General features: G+C 51.7%; 7 protein-coding genes across 7 annotated transcripts; 3 read left to right on the top strand and 4 right to left on the bottom strand.

The window, feature by feature from the left end:
* Positions 1–239: 239 nt before the first annotated feature.
* On the bottom strand, positions 240–1,457 carry J4E87_009110 (uncharacterized protein; the record flags this gene model as incomplete). Its single annotated transcript, XM_049380690.1, has 3 exons — positions 240–374; positions 430–803; positions 896–1,457. 3 exons carry the CDS (start codon positions 1,455–1,457, stop codon positions 240–242), a joined length of 1,071 nt encoding a protein of 356 aa, XP_049229534.1.
* Positions 1,458–2,180: 723 nt separating this feature from the next.
* J4E87_009111 (uncharacterized protein) lies at positions 2,181–3,938 on the bottom strand (the record flags this gene model as incomplete). Its single annotated transcript, XM_049380691.1, has 3 exons — positions 2,181–3,297; positions 3,350–3,740; positions 3,899–3,938. The coding sequence occupies 3 exons, from the start codon at positions 3,936–3,938 to the stop codon at positions 2,181–2,183; spliced, it is 1,548 nt and encodes a 515-aa protein (XP_049229535.1).
* Positions 3,939–5,751: 1,813 nt separating this feature from the next.
* Positions 5,752–6,481, top strand: J4E87_009112 (uncharacterized protein; the record flags this gene model as incomplete). The annotated part of the gene is made up of 2 exons (XM_049380692.1): positions 5,752–6,264; positions 6,314–6,481. 2 exons carry the CDS (start codon positions 5,752–5,754, stop codon positions 6,479–6,481), a joined length of 681 nt encoding a protein of 226 aa, XP_049229536.1.
* A 691-nt stretch (positions 6,482–7,172) lies between these two features.
* On the top strand, positions 7,173–8,168 carry J4E87_009113 (uncharacterized protein; the record flags this gene model as incomplete). Its single annotated transcript, XM_049380693.1, has 2 exons — positions 7,173–7,866; positions 7,915–8,168. The coding sequence occupies 2 exons, from the start codon at positions 7,173–7,175 to the stop codon at positions 8,166–8,168; spliced, it is 948 nt and encodes a 315-aa protein (XP_049229537.1).
* A 754-nt stretch (positions 8,169–8,922) lies between these two features.
* On the bottom strand, positions 8,923–10,802 carry J4E87_009114 (uncharacterized protein; the record flags this gene model as incomplete). Its single annotated transcript, XM_049380694.1, has 2 exons — positions 8,923–9,729; positions 9,777–10,802. 2 exons carry the CDS (start codon positions 10,800–10,802, stop codon positions 8,923–8,925), a joined length of 1,833 nt encoding a protein of 610 aa, XP_049229538.1.
* Positions 10,803–11,084: 282 nt separating this feature from the next.
* On the top strand, positions 11,085–12,293 carry J4E87_009115 (uncharacterized protein; the record flags this gene model as incomplete). Its single annotated transcript, XM_049380695.1, has 1 exon — positions 11,085–12,293. The coding sequence occupies one exon, from the start codon at positions 11,085–11,087 to the stop codon at positions 12,291–12,293; it is 1,209 nt and encodes a 402-aa protein (XP_049229539.1).
* A 304-nt stretch (positions 12,294–12,597) lies between these two features.
* Positions 12,598–13,417, bottom strand: J4E87_009116 (uncharacterized protein; the record flags this gene model as incomplete). The annotated part of the gene is made up of 4 exons (XM_049380696.1): positions 12,598–12,671; positions 12,725–12,864; positions 12,925–13,138; positions 13,192–13,417. The coding sequence occupies 4 exons, from the start codon at positions 13,415–13,417 to the stop codon at positions 12,598–12,600; spliced, it is 654 nt and encodes a 217-aa protein (XP_049229540.1).
* Between the last annotated feature and the right edge of the window lie 4,896 nt (positions 13,418–18,313).

An 18,313-nucleotide genomic window follows, 5' to 3' on the forward strand; every position in this document is an offset into this window, starting at 1 on the left:
CAAAGAGCGCTGACTAGTATTTGGAGGCAAGTTAAGATGAACCCATTGTAAAACACAGCCACTCGTAAACCCTTCAGCCACGCATTCAGCCGCATCATAACGAAGGAAGGAGTCAAGCAGAGCAGAAAAATGATTCGCCTCTGATTTGCTTCACGTAGGGTTTGGCGCAGATCTATCTTGAGTGTAGCATGGCGGTACCAAATTTCTACTTGATGTAGAGCATCGTGGACTGTACCCATCTACGCAGCGATCTTGATAACAGCCCGTCCAGCAAGCTTCCCTGCATTCATGTCTGCACAGAACCGATCAATATCCTCCAAACCACCATGAGTCAGAATCGGATGTACGAGTCCTCGCGAAGTAAAGTCGAGTGCCTACCCGCCCAGTTAGTAGCAGTCTCCCTACCTAGCTCGCGAGAATAACACTCACCTCCTCAACGTCCTTTAGCGTTCCTGTCACGCTTCCCACAACATTCAATCTCTTGAGGCACATCAGGATTGGACTAGCTCCCGCAATGATCGACGAATCTTTCGGTAGACCTACACACACCATCGTGCCGTTGGGTCTCAGCAAGTTTGGCGCTTGTTCGTAGCCTGCTTTCGTTGCTGCGAAAACGATCACGCCATGGGCGCCATAAGTAGTAATCTTCATGATCTCGGAAGTGATGTTCGAGCATGTAGTGAAGTCGATAAACCTCTCGGCACCAAGAGAGAGGCAGAGATCGCGTTTAGCGGCGCCGCCGTCGATGGCAATAACGCGCATACCCATATGGCGAGCGTACTGAACACCAAAATGACCAAGGCCTGGGTGGTATCAGTATCATCTTATATGACGGTTTCAATTTCGTCGCTGCGAAAGACGGAAGAGGACACAAAAGCGCTATGCGCATACTCACCACCACCCGCTCCCGGAATGACAATCCACTGCCCGGGGAGTACCTTACTTCTCTTGCAAGCCACATATGCTGTAACACCACCACACATGATCGGGCCCGCCTCCTCGTCCTTGACACCATCAGGCAATCTCGTCGCATACCTCGCATCCGTTAAGCAATACTCCTGGAACGTTCCCGCAACAGTAAATCCACTGTTCAGCTGCTTCGGGCAATGACATTCGTCTTGGCCATTAGTACAAAACTCGCATCGTCGGCATACAGACGCAATCCATTTGATACCAGCGCGATTACCAGGCTGCCAGAGATCCTGCACGTTTGCGCCAACGGCTACAACGATGCCAGCGCCCTCATGGCCTGCGATGCCTTTGGTACATTCGGCCATCTTGAAGTCCCACTCATCATGGAGCAGGGATTTGTCCGAGGCACAGAGGCCACTGTAGTTTATCTTGACGAGAATCTGGTCAGGAGCTGGTTCCGGGACAGGAATCTCCTTGATGGTAATCGTAGCGTTGTCGCCGGTGCCTTGTTTGATGGCCGCCTTTTGTGTTTTGGGGAGTTGCATAATGTTACTGTATTCGGGACGATGTGAAGAAAGGGACTATGGCTGATTGAGGAACATTGAGTCACTCCGAATACACCTATATATGTATCAACACGGACACCCGGCACTCACTGTCCTATGTGCGGGGGTCGAACTTAACGGACCTTGTTCTTGGCCTTTGTACGAATAGTCGAACGTTACTGATCGGGGTCGCAAAAGCATGAGCAGTCCGAATTCGGTACACAGATAATCCCTCTACCATTGTCAAGACGTTGCGTTCATAATCTACCGTGCATCGTCACCGAAGCCCTCGTGATCCTACGGCACTGCAACTCGGGAGACCAGATCGGATAAAGCACGTTCGTGTCAAGGTCTGCGGGGAGTATCCGCTGTGTATACGAACCGAGGATGAGGGGCACGCGAGACGGTGGACGTGCGGAGACGACTAACGATTAGCGTGCAAGGCGGGGTACAGACATGAGGTAGATTGGACATGAGCGAGCCGTTTGTGACAGAGTTGAAAGATTCGGGAAAACTAAGAGGAGAGAATTATTGGGTTGTTGTTGCTGCTCTCATGCTGCAGTACTTGGTGTCTACGAGGGGTTGAACCTCAGTTCGGGACGCCCCAGGGCGCATCATACTCATGCAGCCTTCTTTCAAGGCTATACCGAAATTTGTACGCCGACCAGTGCAGTTATCCTCTGAACCCAGAACGCCGTGCCAAATTCAATGCTCCCATTCTTCTTACCATGCCGTGATATCGTCGACCTCAGCCTCACCAAACGTGCTGCTTTTGGTGGCGACCATACCAGAATCGCTTGTTGCGGTCTCTACGTTTGGTGTTCTATTCATGATCTCTGGAAGCTCGGTCTCGAGGAAGCCTAGTAAGTGTTTGTTTACCTGCTCAAATTCGAGGAGGAAGGCGTCGTGACCATCTGGAGAATCGATCGTCTTAAGTGTAGCCTTGGGAATACAAGCGGCCAATTCCTTCTGTTCGGCAAATGTGAAGAGACCGTCCGACTGTATACCTAGTACCAGTGTAGGCTGTTCAATCAAGGAAAGCGCATAATGAAGGGCCGATACTGGATCTAGTGTGTCGGGTGTCTCGCCTTCAGGATAGCGGTAGCGGGATACATCATGCGTATCCAGCTTTCTTGTGATTGCGATGTAACAATTAGCGTCAAAACGCTTGATGAACTTGTCGGCCTGGTAACGGAGGTAGGACTGTGCTGAGAAGTAGTGCGGCGCAAGAGGCTTCGATGAGCGCGGGAATTGACTGTTGCTACTTGTCGAGCTTGACCTTTCGAGGTTCGGAGTGGCTGGGTCCGATGCATCATGGAACTCGAGGTCGGCATGTGCGGCTGCAGAACCGGGTATGGCGGTACTGCTGTTTGTCCGTGACATCAGACGCGGCGAGCCAGCGTTCTTGTGACCGTGGTTGTGTATCGCCCAGTGTTCATGGGAGGGATTGGACGGAGTGGTCGGTCGCGGTACAGTATTGATGCTCTGTTTCTTGGATAGGTCTGGTGTGTTGCGCCCAAATCTTGATTCGAACGAGTCGCGGCTTCTGTAAGTCAGTAAAGCAGACATGCGTGCGGCTCCAAGCCCGGTCGATGGAGGATCTTCATATGCGTAATAGCCGTCGTCGTATTTGGGGTCACTGTAGATACTTTGCCGTTGCGCTTCGCCCCAGCTGATGCCCCATGCGCTGTAGCGAGCGGAAGTGGCTATCGGGATGATGGTCTTGACGTAGTCTTTTCCGAAGTAGGCAAACTCGAGGACAAGCATACCGCCCATGGATCCTCCAATGACGGCAGCGACCTGCTTCACACCAAGATCATCCAAGAGGAGCTTGAAGACACTGTGCCCGTTAGCAGCTTCCAAGTACGAATTCCAGATTTCGCTCGACTAACTTGACATCGTCTCTTACAGTTGTCAGTGGAAACTCGGGTCCGTACGGACCCAGCGAGACGTCGCCATCTTTTGCTGTGACCGGGCTTGCGCTCCCGTAAGGACTGCCGAGACTGTTCATACAGACGACGAAGAAGCGCGATATATCAAAAGCCTTCCCAGGCCCACCTAGCAACGGTCCCCACCAGTCTCCCACGTCAGCGCTTCCGGTGAGCGCATGGCATATCACCATGGCATTGTCTCCGCTGGGCGCGAGGGTACCGTAGGTCTTGTAGGCAACGCTGACATTGTGTAACACGACGCCGGATTCGAGCGTGACCCGGGGGATGACGGCAAAGGTCTGGTCGGGGATAAGTTTGGCGAACGGATTCTCGGGCTGCGACGACACCGTCCCTACCGCATGTCAGTTTGGATCATGCACCGCCAGAACGCGTCAAGAAAGCCCGTCTGGATTCTTCAACATTCCGCATAGCAAATTACAGCAACCAGCCGTTCTTGCTTTGCCTGTCCGAAATGCTTGCGACGGCAAGAAAAGTTCAAAATGCACCTACTGTACTTCGTCGATCCATTGGCAGATCCATAAGTATCCATAGTCGCGATGTCGTACGTGTAGTCGTAGGGAAGAGTGGAGCCTGCGTTGCAGGAAGTCTGGCGTATCGATCACATTGTGGGGAGTCATCACATTGGTGTCGAGTGCTGCTTGCAGACGCCCGCTAGACGAGGCTCGCCAAGACAATGACGTGCTTTTGGGATTTGCCTGGCCCGTATGATGCCCTCGATCTGTCAAACATCAACCATCACCCTTTGCCTAGATTGGTTTTTTGAAGTGTCTGCCCAAGCCTTGATACTCTTGACACTGCTTCCAAAGTTCCCCGCAATGCCCGAGACCAGACTCGAGGCTTCCCTCCGAGTGTTGCCTGTCCGCCATCGTCTAGGATTGTTTTCACCTACTTGGCGATATAATCACTGCTTTGCGCAAAATGGCGTTACCATACGATTTCTCCCATGAGGTTGTGCAACAACACGAAGACTGTCGCCAAACCCTCGAGTGCAATCAAGAGACAGAGTCACCGGCTGCCCGTAGGTGTTTCAAGTTAGATGATTGGACAACAACAGAAAGGTTGAGCTCTCCCGACTTTGATTGCGATGGTCATGAGCAAATTGCAGGTTGTTGTCTGGTTTTTATAGTACACAGAAATATATTGTTGGCCCAAATACGACTTGTCATCGTCGAAATAATGCATCAACCGACTGGCGCAAAGCGTACTCTGACCAGTCAACGGCTGCAAATGGAAACCAAGCTCACCGTGCACTATATAGAATTCCTGCGATGGGAGCGAAATGAAGGCATCTAAAACAACAAGGACGGACACGGCTATGTAGCACGCACCTCTCGCTAACGGACGCCACACGTGGCTTGCGCGTGACACTAGCTCTCTCTGCCCACCCAAACGCGTCCGCATCCAACATCAACCATTATTACTGACATGCGATGCGACGGGTAGTAGTAACAGGCTTAGGGCTTGTAACCCCTCTTGGACTAGGTGACGCGACGTTCACCTTGCTTTGATCCCATTTCTCCTAACGCGGATAGGTGTTCGACGAACCTGGAAGCGTCTGATCGATAGCCAGTGTGGCATCGTTTCCATCAAAGACAGAAGCCCTGAATTCGCGCTGCTACCGAGCCAAGTCGCTGGTCTGGTTCCTCAGGGTAGCAAAACCGATGGCAAATGGAATACAAAGGAGCATCTAAGCCACAGCGTATGTGCCGCCACCCAACGTTCTCGTCTTTGACAATGTTAATTTTATTACAGGATGAACGCCGTATGGCACGCTTCGCACAGTACGCCATGGTGGCGTCCGATGAAGCTCTCAATGATGCGGGATGGTTTTCGAAGGAAGAGGCCGATCTTGAAGTCACAGTACGGAGGCTCAGCATCCGCCCAGCCTGCATCTTACTCACGCCGAGATAGGGAGTGTACATGGGATCTGGTATCGGCAGTTTAGACGATGTGTATGATACCACAATTGCTTATGAGAGAGGCGTGGGTTGTCCCAGCTATCGATCGTAACTGTCAACTGATTGTGCTAGGGTTACCGAAAGGTGTCCCCGCTCTTTGTTCCACGACTGTTGATCAACCTAGCCGCAGGTCACATATCGATGCGTTATGGGTTCAAGGTGGCTATAACCTTCTGGCTATGTTTGTTGATGCTGAGCCATGATAGGGACCGAACCATGCGGCAACAACAGCATGTACGACCGGAGCACATAGCATCGGAGACGCGTCACGTTTGATTCAGTTCGGAGATGCAGATGTTATGATAGCCGGCGGAGCTGAATCATGCATTCATCCTCTCGCCATATCAGGCTTTGCTAGGGCTAGAAGCCTGGCTACTGAGTTCAATGAACGGCCCATGGAGTCCAGTCGACCATTCGACCGAGAACGGGATGGTTTTGTCATTGGAGAAGGAGCCGGAGTTGTGGTTCTCGAGGTACGCGATCGCTGTGTGCAAGGTTGCCGTACCTGTCGTATCTAATCAGGTGCAGGAACTCGAGCACGCAAGGAAGCGAGGTGCGAACATCTATGCTGAAGTCGCCGGCTACGGACTGTCCAGCGACGCACACCACATGACGGCACCTCGCGAAGATGGCCAAGGCCCACGTCTCGCAATGAAGCATGCACTACGACATGCCGGCCTCAAGCCAAGCGCTGTCGACTACGTGAACGCCCATGCGACGAGCACCCCACTAGGTGATGCTGCGGAGAACCGAGCCATCAAAGAGCTTCTGCTTGGCGAAGACGGAAAAGATAGAGCTTGTGAAATCAATGTGAGCAGTACAAAAGGTGCGGTCGGACATCTTCTGGGTGCTGCAGGGAGCGTGGAGACAATTTTCACGATTCTTGGGATGCATCACGTAAGTCAGATGTGGTTCTTGCCATAGCCTACATGTTGACGATGACCAGAACATCCTACCTCCGACTCTCAATCTTGAGAATCCAGGAGATCCGGCGGTTGACTTTAACTGCAACTACGTCGCCAATGCTGCTCAACAGCACAGAGTCAATGTGGCTCTCTCGAATAGCTTCGGTTTTGGTGGCACCAACGCATGTCTATGCTTCCGCAAAATCTGAGAGTCGACGATAGTTCACCATATACAATACGAGCTTCTGATCGTCAAAACTTGATGCCGAGGTTTTGTGGATTCGCGACTATTAGTACACCATGATGCTAATTACCCCGCCAGAGGGTCACGATAACAGCTGCTAGCCCCACTTGGCGTCATTTGCATCCCACGGTGCTCTGCGATACTTACCTTCCAAGCTTCATTATAGGTACCTCTCTAAACTTCTTTCTCTTTCTATCACACTTCGATCGCAATTTCTCGTGTCCTTTGTTACGCGCGAGAGCGAGATCTGGTAGAATGGCAACCTCCCGCCCCTCATCTGTAGTGGGTAGCGATGCAGGGAGCAAATTATCATTCTTTCGCAATGCATCCAACAAAGCATCTGCATATCATGCGCAGACACCCTACCTCAGAAGGCTCCCATTCGCGGCAATCGCAATCATCATCACCCTCGTCGCTGTAAACCTCCTTGTTTGGGCGGCAGTTGGTATAGTCTTAGTAAGTAAAGAAGGTGAATCCAAATGGCGTTGATCGCATATGCTAAACGTCGGCAGCACTGGCATACGCCACTGATCTCGACAGCAATCCTCTCGTACACTCTGGGCTTGCGCCATGCCCTGGATGCAGATCATATTTCGGCGATCGATCTCATGACTCGCCGTCTGGTTGCTGCAGGCCAGCGGCCAGTGACGGTTGGAATGTTTTTCAGTCTCGGACATTCTACCATCGTCATCATCACGTCGCTCATCGTTGCAGGAACTGCAGCGGCGGTGTCAGACAAGTTTGACAATTTCGAGCGTGTCGGTGGCATCATCGGCACTTCTGTCTCTGCTGCTTTCTTGTTGCTCCTTGGTCTTATGAACATCTACATTCTGTACAAGCTCATAGTACAGATGCGAAAGATGGTTTCGAGCGACCCTGGTAGTGAGCACGAACAGTTCAAGATACAGGGCGGCGGTTGCCTCTTCCCGATATTGCAGAAGCTCTTCAAGTTGGTCGACCGACCCTGGAAGATGTATCCTCTGGGTGTACTTTTCGGGCTAGGTTTCGACACTTCTTCCGAGATCGCTATCCTAGGAATAAGTTCGATTCAAGCCACAAAGGGGACATCAATTTGGCTGATCTTGATCTTTCCACTGCTCTTCACAGCAGGCATGTGCCTTCTCGATACCACCGATGGTGCGCTGATGATGAGTCTGTACACAAGCACGCAACTTGCGCGCGACCCGATCGCCATTTGCTACTACAGCATTGTGCTAACAGTCATTACCGTGGTTGTCGCGACCATCATCGGGATAGTGCAGTTCCTCAATCTGGTGCTCAACGTTGCCGAGCCGCATGGCAAGTTTTGGGAAGGCGTCGAAAAGCTGGGCGATGCTTGGGATATAGTTGGTGAGTTGATTGATCGCACTAAAAGAATTCGACACTAACAGGATGCAGGCGGAGCTATATGCGGTACATTTATCGTTTTCGGTGGTCTCAGTGTTCTGCTGTACAAGCCTTGGAGACGTCGCATCGATAGGAAAAGAGTCAACAATGCGCACTTTGAGCCATTACCCCAGGAAAATGATGTGCGCGGCTCCGACGAAGAGCACAACCGAGGGATCGTCCCATCGAGTACGACACAGACAAAAGCGGTGGAGGTGAACATCGAGCCAGTAGAAGCCATAGGCGCTGGTCCTGCACGTTGTTGAAAACTTTGTGTCAACAGCACCAGACGTCGACCCTTCAATTTGATATTACCTGACAACCTGCCTATATCCTTTACCTCTTCCGATCCCGAGACCATTTTCCGTCAAACTGCGGACTCATACATGTCAAGTCGAGCATTCTCCCTGCGGAATCTTTCGAATACGCTATGACGTCCTGAAGAGCACACGAGACCGCTGCAGAGATCTGTTGGAGCTGGCCGTTCGAAGTGATGGTGTATGAGTAGTCTGTCAGAGTCATATGCATCGATTGAAAAAGGCAAATCGTGTATATCTGAGGAGGTGCGATCTTTTGGACCGAAAGTCGGGTTCGTGTACGGTAGAAGCAGACTGTATATGGGTGATGACATGGACGGGCGTGGAAATGAGCGGCAGCTGCCGAACCTATGTGTCTATGATGAAAAGGCGTGTTTGGTGACCTGCAACTTGATTGGGTCTGAGTGATTGTGGATGATGGCGCTGCTGAATTGGGACCGAAGGAATGCCGCAGGAGGCTGTCCATGCTTTACAAGAAGAGGGGAAGACATTGAAGAACTCTTTGTTACGCACTCAAACCACTGTCTCTTATGATGAATCACCATGATGGGCACAGAGACGAGTTGCGCATTAGAGACAACACATGTTTGTCTTTCTACTACCGCTCACGGCGTAACTTTAGCTCTTCAAGATTGTACACAACCATGAGAACCTTGGTGCCAACTCCACCTTTTATTAGCTTGGAGTCAAGCTTGCGCGGCTTTCAAACCTCCCAGTCTGCGATCTTCAGGACAGCTTCTTGAGTGCCAAACACACGCAATGTATTGCCAAACTCGTTCCAAAACTCTGAATCAAAGGCTGGGATGAGCTCCATTGGCTGTCGCTTAACCTGCTCCAACGGCACCCATCCCGTCTTATCTTGGACGTAGACGTCATTTTCCCATGACCCGGCGACGTCTTGAACCTGTTCGTCCCATTTTGCAAGTTCACTATCTTCAGGAAGCTTAACCTCTCCGTCATCTTCAGTCGAGGAAGATTCGGCGTCAGGGCTCAGAGCTTTGAGCGTGTCGAATAGGTTCTTAGTTTCGAATCGTTGTTGTCTTGCCTCCTTTTTCCTAGCCTTGGCCCTTTGTTTCTTTGTTTTCTTGGGTTGAGGCTGCTCCACTGGGGGCAGGGGAACGGGCAGGTCGACCTTCTCGCGTCCATCTTTTAGAAAATCCTGAACATCTTCCGCCAACACTCCTTTCGTTTTGTTACTGGAACGGCTGGGCAATGGCGCCGGAACCTGTTCTCCTCGCTCCGCACCAAGCTTGGCGGCGAGCCTGATCATGATGGTGGCAGTAAGGAGGCTGTCATAGCCTGCTTCGTGGAAGGCCTCAGTCTCTTGGTACTTTGGATGGTCGGCATGCGTGACAATGTGGGGCAACGGCTGCAGACTTGAATTCTCGGCAATATCCTGTAGTGTAGGGGAGGCGTTGAGGTCGCCTTCAGCATGAGTCGCTAGATATTTAGTGTCGATGATGTTAGGGAACAGCTCATGGATAGCATCCTGGAAGCCTTGCAGGGTATCCTGTACAGAGTTAGCGCGTTAACCAGATAAGGAGATGTTGCACGTGCAGGCAGTTGGCCGACAAAAGTACGATAAAAGTAGACAATGTCAGTGAACATGTTGTGGCCGACTAGCACGGGCTGCTTGATTTTAAGTCTCTCTATGGCTCTGTCGTAGCGATCCCTTATATCATGTGCGTCGGCAGTGACAATGGTGCCAGTAGTGCGTGCGACATAGAGTGGATCTGCGCGATTGATGTCGCCGCCCTTGACTAAAGCCTCAAAGATCCAGCGGAAGCCGGTTTGTCGGACAATGGATTCTTTGACGCGGTTCTTGATCCTGCGCATGTTGTCGGCCTCACGCACAGGGTCTAGATGAAGGATACGAATACACTCTCCGCGTCCTATGGACACCAACTCTGGGAACTCTGCGCGCACGAGCTGATGCACGAGACGCTTCTCGAATCGCGTGATGACGGGTATTACGGGCGGAGTGGAAAGCCCTGTATGAGTTGTAATGTCCAAGGACGGCGAAGTGCTAGATTTCCATTTCTCAATGGCTTGCCTCACCCTGCGCATAAAGTCGAGCGACTCGACATCTGCCGAGTTAAGTTGCAGATCGGGTATGGGATTCTTGTTCTCGAGTCGATCCCAGGCCATGCGCTTTGCTCGCTCTGCTTCCTCGCGGGATAAGTACTGTACGCCTGTGGCAAATGGAGCCCCCAGGTCGAAACCATTGTTGAGGAGGAAGGTACACGCGCCGCTCTGAAACTTGATCTCACGCTCAAAGTCGATGCGCTCGTCAAAAAGCGGGCTGATGTTGATGTTGTAAGGCCTCAAGACATAGGTATTGGCAAGGTAGTCGAAGCGCGCGCAAGTGATACCTACCTGTAGGATCTGATAGCGGTCGGCGCCCATTTTGGTCTCGGCATAGCGCTCCTCCATGGTGAAGCGGGCCGGGCCATGTGCAGGTTTGTCTTGGATGCGCGATGGAATGCCGGACAGTTCGAGATCAAAAGACACAAAGTCGGCCTCGGATATGTGGATGAAGATGGCCAGCAAGTGGTGCGGGAAGGTAGCTGCGTCGACGTCCATGATGGCGAGACGCGTAGAGATGGTCGTGGAGGTTAGCAGCGATGGATCAAGCGACAAAGCGCGTGTCTAGCTCCTGCCTCTGAGCTTGACGCAGGCAAGCGCGTGTCAATACCTTGACAACGTCTGCAGACTGATGCAAACGCAGATAGCTCGGGGTGTCGGAGGCAGGTGACGCGCCAAGGCGGTTCGGGTGAGGTGAGGTCAGCCGAGGTTCGAAATGTTGACACCGGGCGCTCCGTCACCCACCGCTATGCGCTCGTGAAGCTCAGAGGACATCGAAACATGGCGACGCTCTACGACGACGTCAGCGGGTCGCGCTACCTCTCATCATCCATCTCGTCGCTCTCGACGTCACGGCAACAGTCGTCGCAGATGGCCAAAGCCTACCGACAGGCTGCCCAGCTGTTCCTGACGCGACGCCTCCCCGAGGCGCTGTCGACCATCGAGCCCATCATCAGCCCGCCGCCAATCGACGCGGCCGACGTCGTGGGCCACGCGCCCGTCGCGACGGCGTCGCGCGGCACCCGGGTCAAGGTGTGGAGCTTCTACCTCACCTTCCTCAACGCCGTGGTCGAGCTGGGCGCCGAAGAGGGCAAGCACGCCTTTGGCAGCACGCGATGGAAGCACTTGGTCTCGCAGTGTCGCGACGGCAGCATCTGGGACCACGTGGTCCGCGACGGCTATGCGGGTGTCGAGGGCGACGTCGACGCCGACGTGGTCGTCAACCTCGCCACCCTCCTCCTTACCCATGCGCCCTCGCAGCGGCTCAACCAGCAGAAGCTCGAGACGTACCTGTCCGCCACGGCCAACCCGGCCCCCGACGCCTCCGCACACCTGTCTGACACCCCGCGCGACCTGGAAAAGCGCATCAAACTCCTCGAGCTCTACACCCTGCACGTCCTGCCACGCAACGACGAATGGGACTATGCCCGCGACTTCATCGACATGTCCGAGGTGCTGGACCAAGAGCGCAAGGAAGCCTTCCTGCTCGCACTGCACTCTCTCAAGGAAGAAAAGGAAGACACGCAAGCCCGCGAAGAGAAGCTGCGCCAGCAACAACAGGAGCAAATGGACCAGCGCCGCAGAGAAACCGAGGCCCAGCGCCTCGACCAGGCGCGCGCACAAGACGAACGCCGCATACGCGAGGAACAAAACAGACGCCAACCCCGCGGCTCAGACGAGCCACAACCCACGCCATCGCAGTCTTCCCGCACCTCCCGAACGCCCGCCAAGAAACCAACCACACCACCACCCGGCCTCTACAACCGCGCGTCTACCATGTTCGCAAACATACACACCATGATTTCGGATACGGCCCATCACATGACTTCCAATCCCATGGCTTTCTTCCGTACTTTACTTTTCTTATTGGCGTTTGGCTTGGCGTTTGGCAGGCGCCATCTTAGAGAGAGGATACTACGCATCATACGGAGTGCGTGGGACAAGGTGAGACGTACCGTAGGAATGGGCGTCAAGGTTTCCTACATCTAACCTGTCTGCCATATGTGGGTCCGGTTCTTATGGTTATATATTCTTCTTTCTAAACATTACTACCGTCGGCCATGCTAACCTCTTGCAATACTATCATGCTCTTCGTCTTCGTCCTTGGTGTCGGTCCTGTCATATCACATACGCTAGCCTTCATTGCAGCCTTGGCCTGTCCCGGGCTAATGCCATTGCGCGTGTCTTCCCACATTCCAGACATTAGCCGTTACGGAGACAGAGCTGTTCAAAAAGACTGCCCATCCTTTGCATATGACTACGTTCGTGCTGGAACGCAACCAAATCCATGCGCTTACTGGACCTTGTGTCTGGAACCCAGTGTCTTCCTTCTTTGCTTGATCATGTAGGTGTACATGGTGTAGGAACCTAATAAGATGTGAATTTCGAGTATAAACAGGCCGCCATAAAAGAGTACATACCTGGAATGTAGAGCATCAAACAGAAGTAAAAGACGGGCGGTATGACTGGGTTGACCTTCGCTCCAGGAGCAATAGACCGGTACAGTAACCACCACTCAGCCCCGATACCGACCGGATAGAGTGGGTAGAACATGGTATACCTGGGACAGTCAGCTACCTAGGTAGGACCAAGTAGCGGATGAGGTGGCTTGAGAACATACCGGAGCCATACCAGTCCTTTCGGAGCTTTCCCGTGCATGTTGACCGCAAGATACAGGTACCGGACGGTGTCTGCGACCGACCAAGCAAGGAGCAAGGCAAGATAAGCATGCGAAGTTGCCGTGCTTTGCGGAAAGCTGTACCACACCACCCAAACCTGTATGACGCGTGTAACAACTTGAAGTGCGGTTGTGCTGACTGGAGATTTGATGACACCTGGTATCGTTCTCAATGAGATGCACAAGAAGAGGTAGGAATGATGAACATACCAAACGCCGCATGTAAGACTTCTATCAACGAAGCGGTCTGTATCCATCGCGCATATGGCTCTGTTGCATCAAAGAGCTCGAATTTGCTATTTCGAGCATTAGACACGGCTCGAACGAAGACCGATGCCCATAGCGATGCGAAGAGGACGTTGTATGCAGTAAGGTAAATCGTGCGAAATTGCCATGTCACTGCTGGCGTAGTAAGCTCCATACGTTGGTTAGCCATTCTCGCTCCTGCCGCTCAGGATTTAGTTGGTGACACTTCGAGGCATGAGTGAACACATTGCGCAAGCAGAAATTGTCGTCGTGGTTTCCATCGGCCACCAAGTCAAATGTAGGCGATGAGCCGAGGCTAACTCGGTGTAACTCCGCTACTGAAGAGCACTCGTAACCTCTCGTTTCGAACTTTGAAACACTCTGTGTAAGGATATCTATGATTTTAGCTTCTAGCTTCCGCTTTTCTTCCTCCAATTCTTAGGCGCAAGCGCGAACTTCAGGTGCCATCTGCTGCATTGGCTAGGGTCGGTTGGGCACTGGCCAATCGGAAACACGTAATGACTGATTGCAGGCTGCCACTGGGAACTGCTCACCATCAAACAGAAAGCGTATCAAGCAGCACCTATACCCAAATGTGTACTACGGCCACAAAGAGTAAGGCGTGCACAAGCTCGCATCGCATCCCAGTTTCTTACTTCAAATCCTTACAAGCATTGCAGACGCCTGGCTGAATTGCTCACCTAGACAGCTGTTTGGAAAGCTTGCGACAGCCACTTACATACCTACCCAATGTATCAGTCTACACTCTTGAGTGTACGCCCCCATGGTCGCGTTGAGCCGACTGTTCGTGTGACACAAGCTCATGCGTGCGTCTACTAGTCTGCGCTACCCGAATGAATATCAGGGAAAGCGGGTGAACTCAAAGATATGGTCCCTCTATATCTGTTGTAAGCTTCCAAAGCAAAAGGAAGTAGTGCGACCATGTCCACAAATTCTGCATGCATCACTAAAGCGGCCTCTGTTGTTGCAACTTCAAAGCAGGTACATGTAATGGCGAAATAGCTTTCTTGGGCGGCATCCATGTTATTGATCTTTCCTCTTTTGCTTTTATGAATAGGGGTGTTGGCGAAGTATGGACTTTTGAGACGCTGAGTCGTCCAACCCCGGCGACGGAGATTCGCCAACAATAGTAGGAAATTGTTCTTCCACGCGCTGAGTCCATCGAATCTCCCCTTCTTGTCCATCCTGTTCCCCATCATTCAATGCGTTCGCGTGAGTTGGCGAGTTTATCGCACATAGCTCTACGACTGTGCCATCATTCTCGGCATCCACGATTGCGGATAGGCGATATGGATCCTTTGTATCGCGAGATGAGGCTTTGCCTCGCTGTTGTGCTGTATTAGAGGCATTATTTTTGTCCTGCAATGACTTGTAGCTTCGTTTGCTCGTAGAGTTGTAAGTGCTGCGGTCCGTGGTGTAGCTTGAAGGAATATTCGTGGGCATCTTGAACCCGTTCTGGCAGTATCGTATCAGGTTTCTGATTGTGGGGACGGCAGCGCATATATGTGCAACTCCACTGGAGGTGAATCCAGTAATCGATGTGCCAGTCACTGTGTAGGTTGGGTCGATAGTGTCGACAACCCCTGGTAAAAATGGCAAGCGTACGATGGACATGATAATAACACTTCGGAAGGGTTAGATTACACAAATCGAACAAGACCAAGACAAGACGTACCAGATACCAAGGCTAAAGAAGATGAGTAGCTGTATCTTCTTTGCAGTCTTCATCTGCAGCTTCCATACAATCGGGATAGGAAGACTGAATAGGATAGTCTCAGCGATGATCTCGTATACAACCGTCAGTCTCAAGACGGCAATATAGTCGATGCATTTCGCGGTTTCTTGCTCTTGAAGATTCCAGATAGCGCGGACTGGAATACATTGGAACGCAGCCAGGAAAAGTAGGGGCAGGGTGAACAGAGCCGTAAAAGCCATGAAGGCGAAGACCGCGCGCTTCAACCAGACGTTCGGAAAAATGCGAATATACAAGCAGAGAATGCTGTACTTTATGAGAAGCAATTCGACACCCCACAAGATGGTAGCAATATAGGCTGTCTGTAGTCAGTACTTATGTATCAGAGCTAGCAGATGGAAGCGTACTCCATTTGCCGATTGCGACGACACGTGGATATGTCAGGTCCCATATATGATGGCCGAGTCCCGCTTTGAGGTTCAATAATAGGGCAACAGTCATAGGGATGACCAGGACCTGCACAATCGTAAGTAAGATGACACTGATTTGTCCATCGAACACCTACCACCGCTGCTAGATGGAGCCAATCGTCCCACCAGAGCTTATTGCTGCCCACATATCGAGAAGCAAAGCGCATTACAATCACAATGATTGGTATGATTCCAGTCACGTATGCCACTATCCGGATGGAGTTCGATAGGTTATCGTGCGGCTTGTCGCAAATAGAGGCTTGAATGCGGAGCGTAGCTACAAACACATCAGTGATACCGCTTCCGATCACTGCGACGAACATACCAAAGGTCTCGTTGTAGTTGCACTGCTTTTCCAAGCACGGTTGCAAAATCTTGGTCGAGTTTTTGGAACTACATTGGCACTCTATGTCGAGGAGCGTACAGCCAATGGCAGGCAGGTTTTCGTTGATACAATCTAGCTTTGCAACAGTCAGCTGCAACAATCGTCCTCTTGTGCCATGTATATCTTACGGCGCATGGCGGAATCTGGCTCAATGCATCCAGTGCCGCATCGTCTAATGAGACAGCATTCGTCGTGGGGCAACAGGCGCTGACCAACAGCACAAAGGTAAACGCTAGGTGCGGGAACAGAAGGAGCATTTTGACAAGGTAGTTTACGACGATGTGCACGGGTAGTAATAATTGCTTTTCGTGCTGGTGTAGAATGCAGAGTCCGCTGTAAAAGCCACAACACATGAGCGCACGGGCGAGGCCATGTAACCTCGCCGAATCTACCCAATTCCTAAACTGACTCAGTTATCATATGCTATGTGCCGTTGGTGTCAACTTCAATTTGCCGGTGGCGGGTGGATTAGGGCTCGTCACGAAACGGGTTCGACGCAGTTAGTGGAGCTTTGTTTACGTCCAAGGAAGGGATAAGCCTGTCATCAAGCTGCCACTCTATGTCTCACAACGGCGCCCAGTCTTACCCACTGGTGAAGTGGCAGTGAGCAATCTTCCAAGGCCTGCTTCAGTTCCTCTACTAGAGTGAGATCGCAACGATTAGCGATGGAGATGATCTTTCCTTGAGTATCCACAAAATCGTATGCCACACGATCTCCACAACGGCTGGCTTGATCCGCTGCACCACGGCGGTGCAGGGTCGCTCGAGTCAGCCCTAAAGAGCTGGCGCATGTACCGGTGGATTCAACCCCTGGAAGCAATCATTGCTCCATCCCCGCAAAGCCGATCGGATAGCCCGCGATCAATTGTTCTTGATGACCAGGTCATGTTCGCCGAGCTATCGGTCATGTCGGCAAAATCCTCGATTGCGCAAGTGCTGCAAGCACCGCTGAGTCGGTACGCTAATGTTTTGATTGGCTGAGTGACATGAGAATTGCGCTACCATCGGAAGTGCATCAAAACACCTGCTTGCCGGCTCGCTATACCTTCTCCGACGTATCTATGCGCAGCACTTTATTCTGCTAGAATTCTGCTCGAGGCCCTGCATCGCGGAGGATAAACAACCCGGGAGCTAGCCTGCATCTAATTTTGGAAGTTGCCGAACGCACCACGAATGGCATATCGTGACGAAAGTGCGGCTGTTTATCGTGAGCCACCAATATTTGTCTTTCAGGCGACCCATTCCACCTCGTCAAGATGAACCTGTATAGTATAAAACCATAACATATCGAGGTGACCTTTAATTGGCCCACTCAACTCACCTACGCCCTTTCCAGTTCCACGTTCCTGACAGGCCATGTCCAGGCATGCCTCTCATTGGCAAGTAGAGTAGTAGCAACTTCCCGTAGCTCCGCATCGCTTAATGCTTGTGTTCCGGACACTCGTTTGCAACGCTACCTAGGTACACCAGAAAACCAGTACTAGCAAATATCAACAGCGCAGCCATCGCACCCTGCATGACACTCGTAATTGCGCCACTGCATATTGTTTCTTTCAAAAAGCGATGGCTATATCTGAAGACGAATTCACAAAGCCGGCACAGTTGTCAATGCCCATCACTGCTGATGTGAGAGACTTTCGCTGTATCGGAGTGATGGTGAATCTAGCTTTGTCGTAATTGGTTATCGGGTAAACACTAGATAAAAACGTATTTCCGGTTCGGGGCACCGTACAATTCTTTGGATCCAAGTAGCTTACGATAGGAACGTTCTCGAACCTGCGGTCTACCTTAATCCGCCCATTAGAGGTGATATAGGGTTCATCGAATAGGTGTCGCTCGTTGGGTATCGTGGCAGTAACGACATTGTTAGTGGTGATCGACAGGTGTCCGGTAAAGTTTCTGTCACCCATTAGCGCAAATGGCGGGCTTATGATGAGCACTAAACCTACGAAATGTTCGGCTGTACTCTCGTCGCGCCGCAGAAAGACCTGCTGGATGGGTCATTGTTGATTATCGACAATTTAATTCTAGGCCAGCATACCTAGGTAGCATGGACAGCCAAAAGACGCTCAGGACCGTCTGTACTACCGAGGTACGATGCTTCTAGCTGCTCCGAGCTGTTCAACATGTAACACTTTTCCTCTATATTCTAATTGTAACATGAGCCCAGTAAGGTCGAGCTTCGGGCCCTCGCGACATTGCCAGCGTGACTTGAACAACATCAAAGCTATCGCAATCATACCGTGTACCAAAGTACAATCTCAATGACCCAGCCCGAACCAGGACCAGACCGCAGTCTAAGTCTAAGGCGTACTGCACTCTATGCTTTCTATTCTTTTTGAATTCGATGGCTTTCTTTGACATGTTACATTGCCGAACTACCCAGTTAGCGCGGTGGTTCTGGGCTTGCCATGTATTGTAGACTATCGTGCGACAGCTGCCGCTACTCTCCTGATGGTAGATTTTTTCCTGTTCTCGGTGCTTCCATCCTTCTGCGAAGTGGCATTGTCGGGACTG

The sequence above is a fragment of the Alternaria ethzedia genome (genome assembly GCF_023757985.1).
Source record: "Alternaria ethzedia strain BMP 0044 chromosome Unknown scaffold_32, whole genome shotgun sequence".
Taxonomy (NCBI): Eukaryota; Fungi; Ascomycota; class Dothideomycetes; order Pleosporales; family Pleosporaceae; genus Alternaria; species Alternaria ethzedia.